We start from the raw sequence: 18,341 nt of genomic DNA on the forward strand, positions 1-18,341 counted from the left end.
AGTGCAAGAGGCAGCCAAGGAATAGTTCCTGCAGACATTAAATATGAGCTTGTGACTATCACTCAAGAATCCTCAGATGAGGAGAAGGAAGTCTGCACTGAAAGCAGGAATTACCTTTCTGTTAAAAAAAAACCAAACACACACACAAAAAGGTTTTCTAGGGTAGCTAATGGTCAAGAAAATAGCACAAGAATAAGTGTTCAGAATTTTAAGAATTTGCATGAAGGCTGTTAATGTTATGCCATCTTACTACAGTTCATCCAAGAACCAACCATGCTTACCTTCTTACAGCATCTTACCTCTAATTCTAGGAATATAAAGTAAAGCAAGAACTATATCCCACAACTTGTAGCTTTCCTTGTTTCACTCTGCACTGAAACAGTAAGCATTCCATCTTTGGAAAAATAATGATATCTGTCAGGAATTCTGAGAAACTAAGATGAAAAGGGGAGAGACTTGACTCTACTTACAGGTTACATTGATAAACAGCAAAGGGGATACATAAGCTACTTACTTAGGATCAGCTCATGGCTTTTCTGCAGCTTATGCAAAACTGATTTTTATTTAAGCTAAATAAATGAGAACAGCAACCTAGAGTTTTGTGTTTGCAACAGAGAGATCAAAGCAACTTAAGGAGTTCTACATTAAGACCTAAGTTCGGATCAGAGCGTACCTTTGAAGCATGCCCTCCTGATCAGCTCCTCCTACCATGCTCGATTCAGAGTGGTTTCAGAGCACACAAACTGGATCCCTTTTATATGAACCAGAACACAGGATCCAGAACCTGCCTATTGCCTTGCAGCTGCTAATGGGCATTTGGTTCAGAGCAGACTGGACCTATATGGACTCCTCACCCTTAAAAGATGTATAGCACACTTTGCTTTACACATCTGTTCCTACTGGATCACATTACTTGCCAATACGGGCATAGCCTGAGAAAGGTCCCTTCTCTTAGTACAGGACATCCAAGGTGTTTTTTTACTTCATTCTGTCCTGAGGTGACCTGTGCTCCTGGTTTCCACGAAGACACTCTAGTACTGTGGGCCAAGGGGAGCACAGCCAGTCTACAAACTGTCCCTGTGACCAAGCCCATCTCAGCCAGCACTCCCTGCAGCAGCCCCCTCCCAGCTGCAGCACCAGGAGGCCACAAGCAGAGGCAGCAGTCTGAGCTGCAGCTGTCCACAGCCTCTCCCACCAGGGAGAACATGTGGTTGGCCTCTCAGGGCAGAGGACTCTTGCCCTACTGCAACTGAGGGCCACGTATTGAGCAGACATTGTAAGATCATAGGGGTGCTTTCTCCCATTTAAGGTTACAATGGACAACTGCATATTTTACTTTATGTTAAGGAAGACCTGTATCTATGGCATGAGAATAGAGTTTTGCTTAATGTTAGCCATGCTTCTTCCCACTGCAACAGAAGTGATGGGTCCCTAACTTCATTAGACAAGGACACGGATTCTCTCATTCTTCCCGTGGTGCCCCAGGTGAATTAGAAAAATCTCATGAAGAATTTGATAAATTAAATCTTTTAAAAGAAAAGCTGAAAATGAAGTGCAGCTATTAATGCAGTTCACATTATTGCAGCTGTGTGGCAGTACAAACTGAACTGACAGATGTAGAAATCCTGACTAGCTAACAGTAAGTAAAGCCGTCCTTGCAGCCAGACAGGATTGACTTTTTGTTATTAATTCCTCCAGTTCTGTGAAGCACTGCCAGTTATTAAAAAAAAAAGGAGCAGGGCAGTCTTGTTGGCTACTTCTTGATAGAGTAGCTGCAGATTTAAGACTAGAAGATAATTCACTTTTTAAAAAATAAATTACATTACAAAAAATGAAAGTCATTTCAAAGAAACAAATATAATCACTATACTGACTAAGTACAGATATTAGTAGGAATGACAACTGAGCATGCTTTCATTTTTTATGAGTTACCAGCAGGAAAGGCACCTAGAACTTCATAAAACCACACAAAAGCAATCTCTCTACTAATTTCTCAGCCTTTGAGATAAAGACTGCACTTTAGGCATCTCTGCATCAGAGGATTAAGCATTAGCAACAAGCCACATTCCTAATTAACACTCTGACCTCTCCCCCATTTTATAAAGGTGCAACAGAATTTTTAAGGCTATAAATAAAAGCTGCAACAGTGCACAGCTCTTCTAAACCCAGGCATTCCTGTAAATCAGTAGACTTTGCAACAGTATTCTTTTAACAAACAAAAAATTCTAAATATCTATGGTTAAAAGCCATACTTAGGTACTCTTTAGTAGTTGGCTCAAAAAATCTGGATCCCTATATCAACAGTACAGATGCTATTCAAAAGTGAAACAGAGCAGAAAGTTCCAAGAGAAGAACAGTCTGCAAACACAGGTGATCAAAGGGACTTTGCAACTAGGCCAATAAGCAATGGTGCTGTTAGGAATTTCATAGCTAACAACCAGTATTCCAAAAGGAATTAGATGTGCATCGCTTTGATCTATATCCCAGTATGCGTCATCACAGCAGGCAGGAAACACCTATCAGGAGAGGTAACAATAAACTTAAGTGTAGCTAATGCAGATGCCTATAACTATAAATTAGGAATGGATTAATCAGCATATAATTAATATTAAACTTCCCTGGAAGTGATACGACAAATGTGATCACCAAAAGGGCAAACAGAGATGGACATAGTTGCATGTAGGAGAAAACCACATAACAAAAGTTGCCAGACAAAAGGACAAGAGAGGCAGACTGTAAACATGCAGGACATACTCCCAAATACACACAGAGGATAACTGGTAAAACATAAACCAAAACAAGCCCTGCTGGGTGTACAAGAGACCAGCCCTTGTGGGGGCTGCAGAGTGGTGGTAACATAAAAATATCAGGCAGTAGATAATAGTAGAAGAAAGATCAGTCCACACCAGTTCTTACTTCACTTAATAAGCTCTCAAGCCTGATTACAGCTACCACTGTTAACTGTACATCACCAGCTACATGGTATTGTATACTCAGAGCTAATTTACAATGTCTTAAAGACTAACAGTTTTTGTACACAGTGATGATTAATAATGTCCATGAGTTTACCTTTAGCAAGGTCTGTGATGTTAATGAATGAAATTAATAGTTTTAAACCTGATCTGGCCTGATCTGCCAGCCTTCTAAACACTCCTATCACAGCAGTCTCCAATTCCCTGGTATCTACCTAGCTGTAAACCCATATATTGAATCCCAATCCAAGTTCCTTTTGTCAGCACATGTATCTGTCCAACTGAAGGTCCTTTTGGTTCAGGAGTCAAGCAATTTAATGAGCTTAGTGCTGTCCTCATGACACGGTGCCCACAAAATTGTAGGGTGGGGAAAAAAGATGCTACACAACATTTCCTGTAACATTATGTTCTATAAATCTATAATTTCAAGGCTGACACAACACTGATGTAGGGACAGTATGGGACTAATACAGCTTCTAGGTAGGAAAGCAGTTGGCTTGGAGTGAAGGCACAAGTCTGGGTCTGTGTGCATCGTAAAATAAGGAGCTTGAGCCCAAGGAGAGAACATCCATACGCACAGAAGAAATTATCTCAAACCACAATGACGTTAGAGATGTTTGCAAGCATATCAATGCATCTAAATAGACTGACTGTCTGATCCCTAATTAGTGACAAGAGCTCCCCTGAAGACATTGCTCAGTAGTTCCAAATGTAAGAACATGCTCTTTAAAATTACAATCCATTTTTAGAAGTACACACTGTATAGCAAGTTTAATGAGTGTTAGCTCTGACTTTTTTTCCTTCCTAAAAGCAGGATGAAGTGCCAAACACTGTACTAAGTTAGAATAACCATATACTAACCACATCTTGTTCTTGCAAGTCTACAGACAATTTTATTCTAAACACAACTATAATAAATCAACATTAAGATTAATGATGTGGCTTAAATCCGGTTAGATTTGCACAGTACAAATTTGACATTTGGTTTTTCAGCCATTAGCTCATTAGTAGTAGTTTGCTTATTTATGCAGAATGGAATTTTAACACTGATCCTTACACAGCTCTGTGTAGAAATATCTCAGCAGAACGAAGCCACCCTCCTGCTGAGGATTGCGTCTGGTCTGTTCGAGAGAACCTCAACATCCTGTTTCACAAGATACTGAAAACTCAAAACTCTCCACTGCTTTTGTTCCCAATTAACTTAGCATAACTCATCTTCCGCTCAAGATCCTTAATACTGCTTTTAGCACGGAAATCTGCATGAAGTGTCTACAAGCAACTACAGAAAAAGCACAGTAGAGCAAAATGCTGAAACATAATTACACACTTTTTCCACATCTACAGACTTTATGTTGTATAAAGCTATCACATCTACTTTTTAATAGCATGATGCAGAGACTATTATAATCTCAAAGAGTAGGATTACTCTGCTTTCTTTTTTCCTGGAAGAGAGGAAGATAAGAAACAATGTGCACTCACTGTTACGTTTCACATGTAAGGGAGACGTGGACCTGTGTTCCAAGCTGTCTTTGTGCTGCCATTGTACAGTGCAGCCAACTTACACAAGCAAAAAATTTGGTTCTGTACCTAGAAAGGTCACTCAGACATGAAGAGCAATAATGTTCACCTTGACTGCCTCACGAAAGCCATATCCCTTTTCCATTCCAAACAATTGTTTTCTCATTGTGAGGGGAAAGGCAGTCAGAGGAGACAACCTATGCTAAAAGGAATGCTGCAGGAAGATTTGAAGTCAGACTACAAATTACTTATGGAAATAAATACTTCTACATGAAGAAAAGCATCATTGAATGATATATAAACAAGTCTGGACTAACGGCTGATCTTTCATCATAGCTTTGGAAGTAAAGCATTGGCAAGAAAAGGCAAAACTCTACAGACCCTAAATGCCCAAACTATAGACTCTCACACATGCTTAGGAAAATAAAATAATTCTACGTTTGTTTATTAACACTACTTCATTTTAGTGCCTCATCATTTATCCTTGCTAAATGCAGCCTCATTATGACATATGGATTTCTCATGTGAAATTCTAACAGACTTGATTCAAAGCAGAATACACTCAGCCCTTGAAGTGCAGCTCAATATGCAGCTCTTTGAGTCAAATCATGTAAAAACTTCAGTCTTTTGATGACTTTCACCTGTCTCACAATATTTTTGATGAATCCCTGGCTACTCAATAATTGCTTTTTTCCCCCATCTAATAACCTCTTCTATACCGTAGTTTCACTTTGAGTTTGCCAAAAGCGCATTAACAGCAAGGATGGCATAAAGAAATCTAATCCAATCAGTAAGCAGACAACTCTTTAATATAGGCAAATAAAATGCACTCATCTGAATCGGTCAGATCATGTTTTCTCCAAACTAGTAAACAGCTGCACAGTCTGCTTCCCATCAAATGTCCCATGTATAACAAACTATACCTTGTATCTCTGATGGTTCACTGGGAATTTTGCAAAACCATGACTTTCAAAACATATGACAACTGTATTTTATTGAGGAAAGGAGTAGGCTTAGACTGCCCAAGCCACGAATTGAAGACCAATCCAGAAACTCTCCTGTAGGTGCCAAACGTCTGCTGAATGTCAGTATTTGCTGGCGTTTTTATTATTATGAATACAAGTGCAGACCGACTTCTTCAAAGAAGAAACACACTTCAAGCGTGACACAAAAGGAAAAGCTCAACTCCTATCATAACAACACAGGAGCAGAGAAAATAACTCCTTTAGCACTGTCTGGAAAAGGTATCCCAAAGGAATAGTTGTAAATGTGTTTAAAAGATGGAGAACCTTAAAAACAAATTCACATCTTACATTCTGGTCTGTGGTACCAACAACGCTAAAAAAAATACCAACTTTGAAAATCTAGTAAAATTTTGACTGCCACAAACGCGAGAACTACCCTAAGTCAGACTACTGAAGTACAAAACTTCTACCACCATAATGTTTTGTGACTTATTTTCAATTCATTCCTAAGAAAAAAAATCCTTGCATGTGCAAGAAGACACAAGGAAGTCAGCCAGACTGAGACACATTTTCAAATCTCTGAACAGCAGTAAACTATTACGAGCTTAAATCAGGTATTTAGTATTTTTGCTTGACTATGTACATATATTCCTACCCCTTTAAAAATTTAACTGATTCCTATACATTCTTCAGAGAGCTGATTTTACACTGATGTGACTGTTATAAAACAAAATAAAGTGCATACTTTCTCTGACTCATAGTAACAACAAAGAGGACAACAAAGCAGGAATAATCAAAGAGGAAATAATGGCCCAGACTACAATCTCTCACAGAGAAGACAATGGAGACTGGTCTGGTAAAAACAACAGGACATCAATGCCTAAAATTCTTGTTCTATCCTATCCTAAAACTCTTATCCATAGTTGCAGCCTGAGTTCCCTGTGGCACACAATGCCACAAGAGCTCCCCTGCTCTTACTGTGATGCCCTGTAGAAGTATAGTAAAGAAAATTGGAATTAATGTCACTCTTAGAAGCATTAATTGAAGTTATGATGTCTACATGTCTATACCCTGAATAAAACACAGAAAACACTAAAGAACTACATTAAATTTCATTTCTGCATCTGTTTACCTATAGTAAGAATTGCAAAGAGTCAACTCATTTCATCCACTTGAGAGTTCTTGAAATTTACCTCATAGAGTTCTAACAGCAGCTCCTTCTAAGATCCTAAATATGCATCACTCAAATGAGAAGATAATCTGGCCATAAATTACCAAACACTTATTTGCATCACTCTTTGAAAGGGAAGTTGAGCATGTTAACTTTGTAATTCCTAGAAACTGCTGTCACAGTATTGTTAGGCAATGGATGAGTTATTGAATATACTACAAATCCAATTTCTAGAAAAATTCTGCTGGCATACCCAGTAAAACAACTTACTGCACTGTGACACAGCAGATAAGGTAAATGGTTAAAACTCCTATTTCCAGTATTCTGCCCCTATGCGCAACCCATTCATTAGAAATAGAACACTTGGTGAAATGCTCAGGTTAATTGAACAAAGAACTCCGCTACATTTCTTTTTTCAATCTAATTCATACATTAAGAAATGTATGCTACACTTGATGCATGACTTCAGGAAAGATTAACTGCAAATAACTACCAAACAGCTGTATGGCCTGCCTTCCAGTATGTATGGGAAGACAGACAGTCCATAATGTAATGTCTTGAATTTCAGCACTAACATAATAGAAGATTTCCTGCTGATTTTACATCAGCTTGTGGTACAGGTGCAAAGGACTTAGGTTACTGGCAAGTATAAGGAAAATTAATCTAGAAACCAGAAGGGCAGCTTCTCACATTCCATAAACAGTTTATAAAATTAATTGCAATAGCATATACACCAACTCTGGATGCGTAACCAGCTATGCTATCATTGACCAATACAACAGAATACATGGAAAAAGCCAAATACTTCCCTCCAAAGGTAATTGATATAGACAGATCATGTAACCTATAACTGGGAATTGATCCATCCAAATTATTTCTGGAAATCTATGGGTCTCAAATAAGAACCAAAAATGTCTGTTTTCATTTAAAACAATAGAAGTAAAGGGAAAATGTCGCTCTTGCAAGAAACTTCATTTGAAGTGAACATAATTCATCTTTTAGCTACTACTGCAAAAGCTGTAATTTACAGTAGACAAACCACTAATGTCTCTTAAAGTTATGAATATACACACAGGCTATATTTTAGCCCTATACCTCAGGTGTTACAGCTTCCTGAAGAAATCCCAATTGGCTCATTAAAAGAAAGATCAGATAGTAGAATAACTTATTTTAGTAAAAACTTTCTCAATTCAAGAGGAAAAAATAAAGCCAGGCTTTATGCATCTACTCTCCACAGAGCCACAGCCCAAATATAATAGCTGAGGTAACCGTTACAAACTAAGTAACTTCTCTCAGCATGTCAAAAAAACAAAGTTGCACACCTTAGCAAACTATCTCAAAAGGTCTCAAAAATATTTCTGGACGCCACATAGCATAGACAGGCATTAACGGATGCACATACAGACCGCAAAAGTTATTTGAAAAAGTTTTGTTTATAGAATTATGACAGAGAAATACAAATTTCCTACCCCTCAGAAAAGGACAACTTTCCCCTTGCAATTGTAAGGCTGCAGGATTAAATTGCAATTGAGGTTGTCAGAAAATCTACTTAAGTATACTGGACGAAGCAATTCAAAGCAAATTAAAATAGCTACATGCACGCTTTTTCAGAAACAGTCAAGAGGCACCAGACGGCCTGGGCTGCTTCTCATCTGACACTGAGATACATGTGTTCAAAGAACAGTGTCAGAACTGAATGAAAAAGGAAAGAAAAGAGCTTCTGATGCTTTAACTATTTCTGGAACTTTGCACAATAGGAACCTGGTGCAAAACTATGAAGGGCTTTAATATACATCTCACACAGGAGAAGCCCTTTACACCTAAATATCTCTCTCTATCTTAAGAAAAAATGGAAGCCATATTTGCCTAACATTCCTCAAGCTATAGCCCTCTGCAACACATAGTCATACAAGCTTAAATTCTCAGAAAGCTAACACACAGGGCACAGGGCATTTTGCATTTAGATTTATTTTAGATTTATCTGTGCCAGACGACACACCTAGCATCCTATTTAGGAGCTGTGAGGCTCAAAAGGCTACAGATCCAGTATTATTCACTTTATACAAATTCAATTTGGGATGAGTCACAGGAAGACTATCCGGATAGTATCTTATCAAACGCAACCCACCTGAGATGCCTAATGTTTAACGGCTGCTAACCAGGAAGACACATAAAAAGTTGTCCATTATTTTACTGAGTAATCATCATCTCTGTGCTTGGATGAATATCAAGAGAGATGAAACCTAATGCTTGCTACAAAATTTTCAAAAACTAGAATGAAGATACTTCGGATATCTAAATATGTTTTATATTTATGTATTTGCACATTCTGGAAACAAGCAGTTAGCCTACAATCCCTTGCTATCCCAAATGAAAATAATGTTTATCTTCTTCCACTTTTCACATGTTATGTATTACATATTCTTTAGGACAAGAAACCACTTCTTTACTCCAAAGGTAACAGTGATAGACTTAAAAATTACAGTTAATGCTTTTAGTAACAATGATGGGGATTTTGTTAATTTGCTGCTTTAAAAATACAGCTCAGCTATTCTATACATCCTAATATGAAAACAAATATTCTTGACATCCAGCCTTTGGACTTCGTTTTGACCAAAGCCTTGCTGAAGGGACTATACTAACCCAAATTCAAATCACTTACTAGCACCCTGGCATATGTATCTGACATCCTGTCCACTTTCTTATTAAGAAATTAATACATTTCCACACATGAAAAACAAAAAACAAATTCTGTCCTATTTAGTAAAGGTTGTATTTCATCATCTGGTACCCATACAATCTTCAAATTAATTCTTAAGAAGATACTTACCCTGTCATAGGTCTGATTTTATTTTTAAGAAGAAAACCCAAAACCACTGTTACAAGACAAACAGGATTTTATGAGTTACAATGTATTTCAGTTGTAAGCAAGTTCCCCATAACCCTTCTAGCTTTTAGAATCATGCGGCAGTAAGTACTCACCTTTCAGGCTCGTGTTTGTCTGATAAAAAATGTCTTCAACTTAAACTTAAACAGAATAAAATTTATATAAACCAGTACCAGTTTAAAAAAGGTCTGGGACTTTGCCACAGATGATATGTGACATTATGGTGAGTGGATGTAGGCTTAGCTTGCCACCTTACCTGACTGGCTTTCTTTCTCGTAGCAAATCTTCCAGACTCCTTTCACAGTGCTCAGCTGCCACAACCAGTCTCTCTAATCAAAAACAAAAACAAAACCACAAACGTGTAAGAGGACTAGAATGAGCCAATGGCAGTAAAGACTTCTCAGTCTATGTATTTGGCAAATGTTATTTTGACATATATTGTATGGAAAATTACATAGAATTAAATGTTAAAGATGTACAACTTCTGGATATCACATCATTTTAATTTACAAGATACAGCAGATTAACTCTTCCTGTTTCCTCATGCAAAGAACTGTCAATCCGTCCATCCAGTAAGCTCCTATAAATGTTGAACATCTCAGGTAATGTCAGTCAGATTTGACTTAAGAGTAGGAGTATCAAATAAGATAAGAATCTACAAATTTGCAGAAACATGTGGCTGGGCTGAGTACTCAAAGTAACACCAGCTTTGAGAAAAGGGACTCAAAGCAAGAACAGAAGTTTCAGTCCTGAGGGGCCAACTAGCACATTACTAGCTCTAGAACCTCTTACCCAACAAAAAGCAATAGGACTTGCAGGGGTCCAACACATTCTGAAGATTGATGGGCTGGCTCTGAACACAGAGTAAAGACAAAACACTTGTTGCACTGAAGACAGCGATTATGCAATAGGAAAAGACAATGTTACATGGGGGTGTGAGATAACTCCTAAAGAAGCCAGGCTTTGCTACTTCCACTACTTGTAGAACAGCTAGTGGTGAATGTTCAGATTCAAAACCCAATCAAACTAATCTATTTCAAACATATTTTTACTGTTAGAGTAAGATAAAGGTAGAAAATACTTTGAAGAACACAAGACATCACATTAAACCTGGAATGCTTGTTACTTAACTCTTTGTTTCTCCTCTTTGAAATCAAGGACCACTTAAGGTTTCTTTGGATGAAAAAAAAAACTAGGATTGCCTTCTACAATACTAGCAAAGATTTACACATGGTTTAGTTTTACAAGAAAAAAATCAGTTTGAATGTTTTTCTATTACTTATATATTCCTCTTTTGAGGTCTTTGGAGGTAACACATACATCTATTCTTTTTGTTTTCCTAGTCTGCTTTCATATTTCTCTGTGAGGGTAGAAAGTGACATTTGCAAGAAAAATAACATTAAATCGCTATGCTTGACAAGTGAAAAACACCATCAGTATCAGAATGATAAAATTTGCCACATTATTTGAAAGTGATTAACTGCTATTCTAACAACCAGAAACAGAACAGTCTCCTGACTACAAGGTTAGAGATTTTATTTGCCATCCTTCAAGTTATTTCAATTACCAGGAGATATTTTCTCCTTCATGTTTATACACACTCATAAACCTTCATTTCATTGACTCTTCATTATCAAAAATGCCATGTTTTCCTATTTAACCATATATTTTATATAATAAATGTTATGTTAGGTAATGTTTCTTAAGCTTTCATCCCAAACCGTAGTGCAAGAAAATACCAGTTTCTATTTCAAGAGGTACTAGCAAAACCAAGATGAAAACGAATAAAGTTTCTAGATCTCCTGACTGCAGAAAATGAAAAATTTACAAGTTTGAGAGCAAATGAAAACATACTAAAAACCTACCCCATGGAATACTTCAGCATTTGGAGTGAGCAACATCCTCATTTTCTAAAAATCTGAAACATCCTATCATATTGCATTCTAAACAAGAAAAATATTACTTGTTTTACTGTAGATATTCAAACAAATACATACAATGCACTTTCATATGGGAACATTGCTGATTTAAAAGTTAAAGCTGGCAACCGCTTCAATTGTCACAGATGTTGCAGCCTTTTTGCGTAAATTAAGTGCTGTAGTCCTGTTGAGCTTGCAACAGAATAAGATCATCTGGAGCAGGAAAAAACAACTGAAGCCTTATCTAAACTAACAATAAGTGTGAGAACAGTTACTAAAAAAACCCTCATATCTGTACCAGAATAAAGTAGTAGTTAGTGGGAGAGATCTTAAAGAGCTAGAATAAAAACAAATAATAAGGAAAGCCTGCAGCCAAGACACGAGACGACTGAGACAATGAGAACAACTGCAAATCAAGTACAAGAAACCTAAACATCATGTGAAATGTTCACAACTTTAGAACACAGGTGTAGGAGCTCAGCGTCAAAAATACATGTATTTCCATGTCCCCCACAAAGATATGGCACAGTAAGCGGTTACAAGAATTTTGCAGCAAGGTATAAAAAGAAGAAAGTTCTTGGCTTTTATCAGCATATCACAAAAGAGGACAGACAACTGACCTCTGCCTTGACTCTGCAGAGAAAAAACAAAAGCACCAGTACTTCCAGTCACAGCAAAGGCATAGAGCCATTTTGAGACTGAAAACAGCCACCTTCTGGTGCTATAAAGGCAATATTCTGCTCAGTCACCTTTAGATATGTTGTCAAAAAAGCATAACTGTAAGCACACATAAAATTACCTTTTTAAACACATACTCACCATGTTTACCTCGGGTAATGTCAACGTACTGGCAAAGCCTGGGATGGGTGATTGTTTTAAGGATTTGAAATCTCCCCAAAATTTTGATGGAGTTGGGTGTGAGAGGAAGGCCGTTACTTCCACAGACATCATGTGGCAGAGCTGAGGCGAAAAAAGTGGAGGCACCCATCTCAGTGTCTTTTAAAGGAAACATCTTCTTCGCACAATCTTAAGCCCTTCAGAGAAATTAGCGTTCCTTTAAATAAAAACACAGAGTAAAAATATATCTGTAAAATATATAGATTCTTGTGACTCAGCTTACTAGGTGTTTACTAAAGAATGCAATTAAAATGGCTTTTTTTCTCTGTTATGGGAAAAGGGAAGTTTTTGCGTAATGAACACAAAGTAATAATAATACAGTGCTGCTGCATGATAACACTACACCTCAAGATTAAAATATAGTGATAGTTTTAAGCACAGATTTTATAATTAAATAAAAGGTTTTTAGGAGCAGATAAGTACTTTGATACAGACAATACTCAGACGACTACTGCAATATAGTTGTTGATTTACTAAAAAAAAAGTAAAGGCACCAAACAGAAAAAACTTCTTCTAAAATACCACCGTGTATCAGCAGACCACAAATCCAGATTTAGTGATAAACCATACACATACTTGTATATCAGGTTACATATACAAACAGATAAAAAGGCCAGTATTATTTGCTTTTAAGTGAGCTCTAGTTCAGAAGTTGTGATGGTGAAGTAGATGGCACTTCCACTTAACATGGGGCAAGAGGCCGCAGAACAATAAAAGCTTCATTAACAAGCCTATGCAGAAAAGCACCATCCAGCTCACTTCAGAGACATTATGGCACAGAGTCCGGCGGCATCTGCACATACAATCAACAGAAATAGTCCACTGATGTGGAAAGCACACGCAACTCTCTTGTCAGCCACAGAATTGCAACTACAAGCTCTTAAGAGCAGAAACAGAGATGCAGTTGATCCAGGAAAAGAAGAAGAACCCTCAGGATTTCAAGCCCATAATAGAATATGAAAAGACTAAATTATAAAACCAACATAATTCTTTCAAACAAGACGTAATAATTTTTTAACACCTTAGGGGCTTTGTGAAACAAAAACGAAGTAGAAGATTATGCAGAGCACTAAGGAAGCTGAGTGCTACTTTTTAATCATTCTTTCAGCAAACACTGACCTGCTGCTCTCATTCATGTTTTGGGGTTGTTTTTTGTTTTTGTTTGTTTTTGTAGGGTTTTGTTGTTGTTGTTGTTTGTTGGTTTTTTTTGTTTTGTTTTCCCCTGAAGAAACACGGACACACATTTAAATTCTAATATATATCATCATATTCAATTTGAATGCATAGCATTAAGGAATAAAACTTAAAAAAGGAAGAAAATAAATACAAAACAACACTGAACATCAGAGTTTTTATAGTAGTATTTTTGTATTGAAACCCTTCTTTGTAAAGATACAATGCTTTCATATCTCTTGGATATTTAGTATTTTTTGAAGTGATTTATTTTAGGATGCCAACAATGCAATATACAGTTAAAATATTCCATTGGAAAGACATAAATTGGACTGAGTGCAAACACAAGGATTTATTGGCATGCAGTGAGTTCCAATGGGAAAGCTTTAACGGTGTGTTTATAACATGACCCATATTCCTGTAAAAAGCATCAAGTCTGCCAAATGAACTACCCGGCCTCAGAAAGAAAATATTAACCCTAAAGAAAAGGGTCTTCATTTAGAGAATGAATTATAGTCTTTCTTGACGTAACAGTCCTCTAATAATTGCTCTTCAATAAAAAAATAAAGTTAAAACAATCAGAGTTGAGGGGAAGTTGAGTAAAATTATGCCAAGCAGCAAGATGCATTATGTCTCTAAGACGTTAAATATGTAGTGTACAACATATTTGCTCAGATGATGAATGTTTTCATTTTTACTGTAGAAAAAATATCTGGTACATAATGCTTCTCTAATACATTGTATCTACATTCAGCTGACATTTAGAAAGGAATTTTAATAAAAAGAATTGTTAAATATCATCAATTCAATAAGCACTTCAAGAGATTAAACTTTTCTTGGCCTACAAGGATGAATTAGACCACCTGCAATTCTTTCAACTAGACAACTGCAGATTTAAAGACAGAAATAAAGACAACTAACTGTGTGCTAACATCCATTAGTAATTTGAAACTGCTAGTTATTTAAATGCCTCCTGAGTATTCAGGTGTAAACATCACTTACCTAATGAAGGCAGCTTTTCAGAATTAAAACTTAAATTATAATCAGTATGGGTACTGAATCAAAGCAATTGAGAAAAATTTCAGGAGAGCAGGTGGCCTAAACATCCTGTGCTTACATTGTTTTCCATTAAATCACAGTATTTTCAACAAAGCAGCCCATTTCATAAGAATAAATCATTTCACAAAATACCTTCTGCTCTTAAGTCTTGAAACATTCCTCTTGCAACTATAGCAATTACTAATTTGATAAAGTAACTGAAATAAAAGGTGTAGTTTTAGCTAGTGTTTGTACTTCACAAAAAACCACTGTGTGATTTCTTTCCCGCTGTCCACTGTCACTCAGCTATTCCTAAAGTTTATGAAAATGCATAAGAGTAACTGAAGAAAAGCTGAATTCTGATTCTTATGGAATGGACCACAGAAAATACATAAGAGCTTGTTAGGACAATCACAATAATGAGCTGAGACACAGTCACTTCATAATACTAAAAAAATATTAACTTATCAGCTTAATTTATGCAGAGTGTGGGGGGACTGTGAATTACATTTAGTTCACCTTACAAATCTTTTTTATCTGCAGTAAACATCTACTATAAACACCACTTGTACTACAGACATTTCATAAGATTTCTTAGAAATCTAAATATAAGCAGTATTGTATTTAACCAAATGTTTCCCCCCTTGGCATAACATTAAAACATCCACTTCTACAAAATTTCCTAACTTCTGTAACATTAATTGAAGTAAGAAGTATTCTACCTATAAATACAGAATAGCTATGGAGTCACGTGCAGATAATTACAGACCATGCACACATAAGGCATAGTTAAAAAAGAAACAAAAGAAAGTTAAAAAAGAAAAAATTAACATTGTTATTCTGTCCAAACTAATAAATTCAGTGCAGAAAAGAAACACTTTGCTTCAGACTCCAGCTACATCACTTCAGCAACAGATAGAATAAATAAGTGTGCCAAAATTTTCATTATAATACCATTACTAAAGATAAACAAAAAATGCAAACCAGATTTTGACAAGGCTCCAATATAATTATTTTGTCTTCAATGAATACACAGATTTGGGAAAAAAAAAAAAAAAAAAAAAAAAAAGACAGGTATAATGGTGGTTTTGGCACAGGTAACTGACAAAAAATGTTACTTACTGAAAATGCTAAATAGTAATTCCTTTCCATACTAATGTAGGGATATTGAGGCACCATTTAACTCAAATGAAATATAAGCATCAGCAAAGATTAAAAAATACTGTGTCTCAGTAGTATTTGGAAAAATTTGTCATGTATACATGAAAACTTCTGTATTATATGTAGGTATTTGCATAAGAAGAGTTACTGGTGTTGTCTGGAGCATTTACAATGTTACTACATAGACTAAAATGCTGCTCCTTTGAAAGTCAGGCAGAAAAGTCCGTGACACTTAAGGACATCTCAAGTTTAATATCTGCAGGTAGAACATTTAGCTAGTGGAAAAAAACAGCACTTGGATAGCATGAAGAAAACATACAACCTAATTTTGATAGACCACGATAGATTTTTAGTGCTATTTATTTTATAAACCTGTTATTTCTTTTACCTGTTTATCAGTGTCTTTTGATTATAGCCTGTCTGCCTGTTCTGCTGCGCACACAAGGATGGGGGTTTGCTATCATTTGTTCAATAATTAAACCTAGAAAAGATAAATCAGTTTTAAACCACTTGCTAAATGACTGCTAGAAATGCCGGTAGCCCCGGGCAACCCCGGTGAGCTGTAAGGCCCCATAAGGGCGCTCGCCACAGCCCCCCAGCCCTGAGGCTCCAGGCCCAGGCCGGCGCTCACACCCAGAGCCCAAAACGGCGCCAACCGGCCCCGCGCCCCTCACGGCGCTGCCGGGGAGCGCTCGCCCCGCGCCCCCGCCCCGCTCCCGCCGGGCCGGCCGCTCCCTCAGCCCCTCCGCTACCCAAAGGCCACCGGCGGGGGCGTCCCTCGGCGGGGGATCCGGACGAAGGGGAAGGAACGGGGCCGGTTCGGGGGAACCTGCCAGCGCCCCCGCCCGCTCACCGTCGCCCTCCCCTCGTCGCGCTGTCACTACAGCCCGCCGGACGCCGGTAGGACCCTGGCACAGAGTCGTCTTCCGTAACGCCTGAAGTTTCTTGTTGTTTGGGTCTTTTTTTAAAAAAACAAAGCAAAACAATCTTCCCCCGCCCCTCACCGTGTCTCTGTGCGTGTGTATACTCTATACTCTCAGAACGCCTTAGTCTTAAAGAGAACGTTCGCCGGGGTTAGTGAGGCTTTCCCAGGCGCCCCCTCATAAACCTTAGGCGCTCGCCTGGGCAGCCCGGAGAGGGTCCTTTCCCCTCAGCGGACGGAGGCGTGTGGCGGCCGCTCGGTTCATGTGAGTCTCTCGGCGGGGCCCGCCCGGTTCTAACACGGGGCGGCGGCTTCGCCCCCCTCGGCGCCCTCACAGCTTCATTCGGTTGTCCCTCGCTGCTGGGGGGCTGTGTCATGGCGGTCTAATAGCCCAGGGCGGCCCCATGGGCCAGGCCGGGGCGGGCAGGCGGAGCCCGGCAGGGCCTGTCGGTGTGTCCCGGGGCGGGGGTTCCCTGCGGACTCGGCGCTGTGGTCGGGACGCCGCTGTCGTCCCTTAAAGGGGAACTGCCCCGCAGCGGAGGTGTAGGAAGAGTGTCTCGAATTAGAGGAGACGGCGTTATATTCCATGTTGTTTAATCTATATAAGAGATTTAATCACGGGGCTCAATGCGCGCTGCAGCTGTAGGGTGGCATTGCAAATATAGATACCACACTTTGCAGGGAGAAAGTGTGCAGGTGAAGTGGCTCTGCCGAAATCAATTGTGTTCTTTAATTCAGCCCATCGACTGAAATGATATTTTGAAGTGGCATAGTGGTGGTCTGTTGGAAGAAAATGCTCTAACAGCCTGGAGTGTACAGGCGTGGAGTATCTACTGAGCTTTGCATAGGAATGACTGTTACTAATTGAAAAGTAGATGCTGTCTCAGCTTTGGTAAGGGGTATGTATGTTCATTATGCTTTTGCAAAGAAGTCCATAAGTGCAAACCAGTATAACTAAGCATTTGGTCTATTCTCAGTAGAGATAATTGTAAGATTTAACATACAGCACATATTCTGTACAGGGATGCATGGACTGGATAACTGGGATGAGCTTATAAGTTGTTGCATTCCTCTTACAAGTCCATGGCTAAACAAAAAAACAACCCCAAACCACTCCACTTTACTATTTTATAAGATTTGCTTAAGTTCTATCTTTTAGTCAATTCTAAGGCATTAGCCCTTTCAATAGTATCCATTGTTAAAAAATAAGTTTTAGGACTTCTGGTTTATTTTACAGATTTTGGGCTTACTTTCCAATAGATCTTCCAAATAATGTATTACTATTTAAACTGGAAAACAGAACAAGAAGGATAAAGAAAAATGGGACACTATGTTTAATCACTAGCGCCTCACCTTACTACAGATTTCATATAAGTATCCTGAATGATAAAACTATTTGTGAAAAGCAATGACTGTATTTAAAAAAAAACAAAAAAGTCTGAATCAAAGAAACAGAAAGAACAGGAAATGCAAGCATTACTCATTTTGCAGTAGTATTTTTTTTTTCATTTTACCAGCTGCTAAACCCAACACAAAACCACTTACTGATTAGCTCAAGGTATACAGTACTCCAGTACCATTGGCATAGAAGTTAATTGTATGCCATGATAGGGAGAAGCAAGCAAGCAAGCCCCTACGACTTCTTATGCTTTGCAAAATCCTTTAAAGCAATTCATAGTGTTTTCTTAAAATTGTTTCTGAAAATCAGTGAAAGGATT

The 18,341-nt window shown here is 38.0% G+C and overlaps 2 protein-coding genes across 3 annotated transcripts in view; one reads left to right on the plus strand and one right to left on the minus strand.

The window, feature by feature from the left end:
- TBCK (TBC1 domain containing kinase) overlaps window positions 1–16,578 on the minus strand; it is a 93,759-nt gene extending 77,181 nt beyond the window's left edge. The window contains exons 1-4 of one of the 2 annotated variants that reach the window (XM_082050344.1): window positions 16,454–16,578; window positions 16,090–16,182; window positions 12,252–12,486; window positions 9,770–9,842 (exon numbers count right to left, since the gene is read on the minus strand). In XM_082050344.1, coding sequence (XP_081906470.1) covers window positions 9,770–9,842; window positions 12,252–12,444 — 266 coding nt within the window. In that variant the 5' untranslated portion in view covers window positions 12,445–12,486; window positions 16,090–16,182; window positions 16,454–16,578. Of the gene's footprint in view, window positions 1–9,769; window positions 9,843–12,251; window positions 12,487–13,448; window positions 13,572–16,089; window positions 16,183–16,453 lie in introns of those variants that run through there. The other variant, XM_082050345.1, reaches the window with a different exon arrangement.
- A 190-nt stretch (window positions 16,579–16,768) lies between these two features.
- Window positions 16,769–18,341, plus strand: part of AIMP1 (aminoacyl tRNA synthetase complex interacting multifunctional protein 1) — a 29,063-nt gene continuing 27,490 nt past the window's right edge. The window contains exon 1 of the mRNA XM_082050418.1: window positions 16,769–16,888. Within this exon, the coding sequence (XP_081906544.1) occupies window positions 16,887–16,888 (2 nt within the window). The 5' untranslated portion in view covers window positions 16,769–16,886. The remainder of the gene's footprint in view (window positions 16,889–18,341) is intronic.

This window comes from Streptopelia decaocto (assembly GCF_964273445.1).
Source record: "Streptopelia decaocto genome assembly, chromosome: 4".
NCBI classification, from domain to species: domain Eukaryota; kingdom Metazoa; phylum Chordata; class Aves; order Columbiformes; family Columbidae; genus Streptopelia; species Streptopelia decaocto.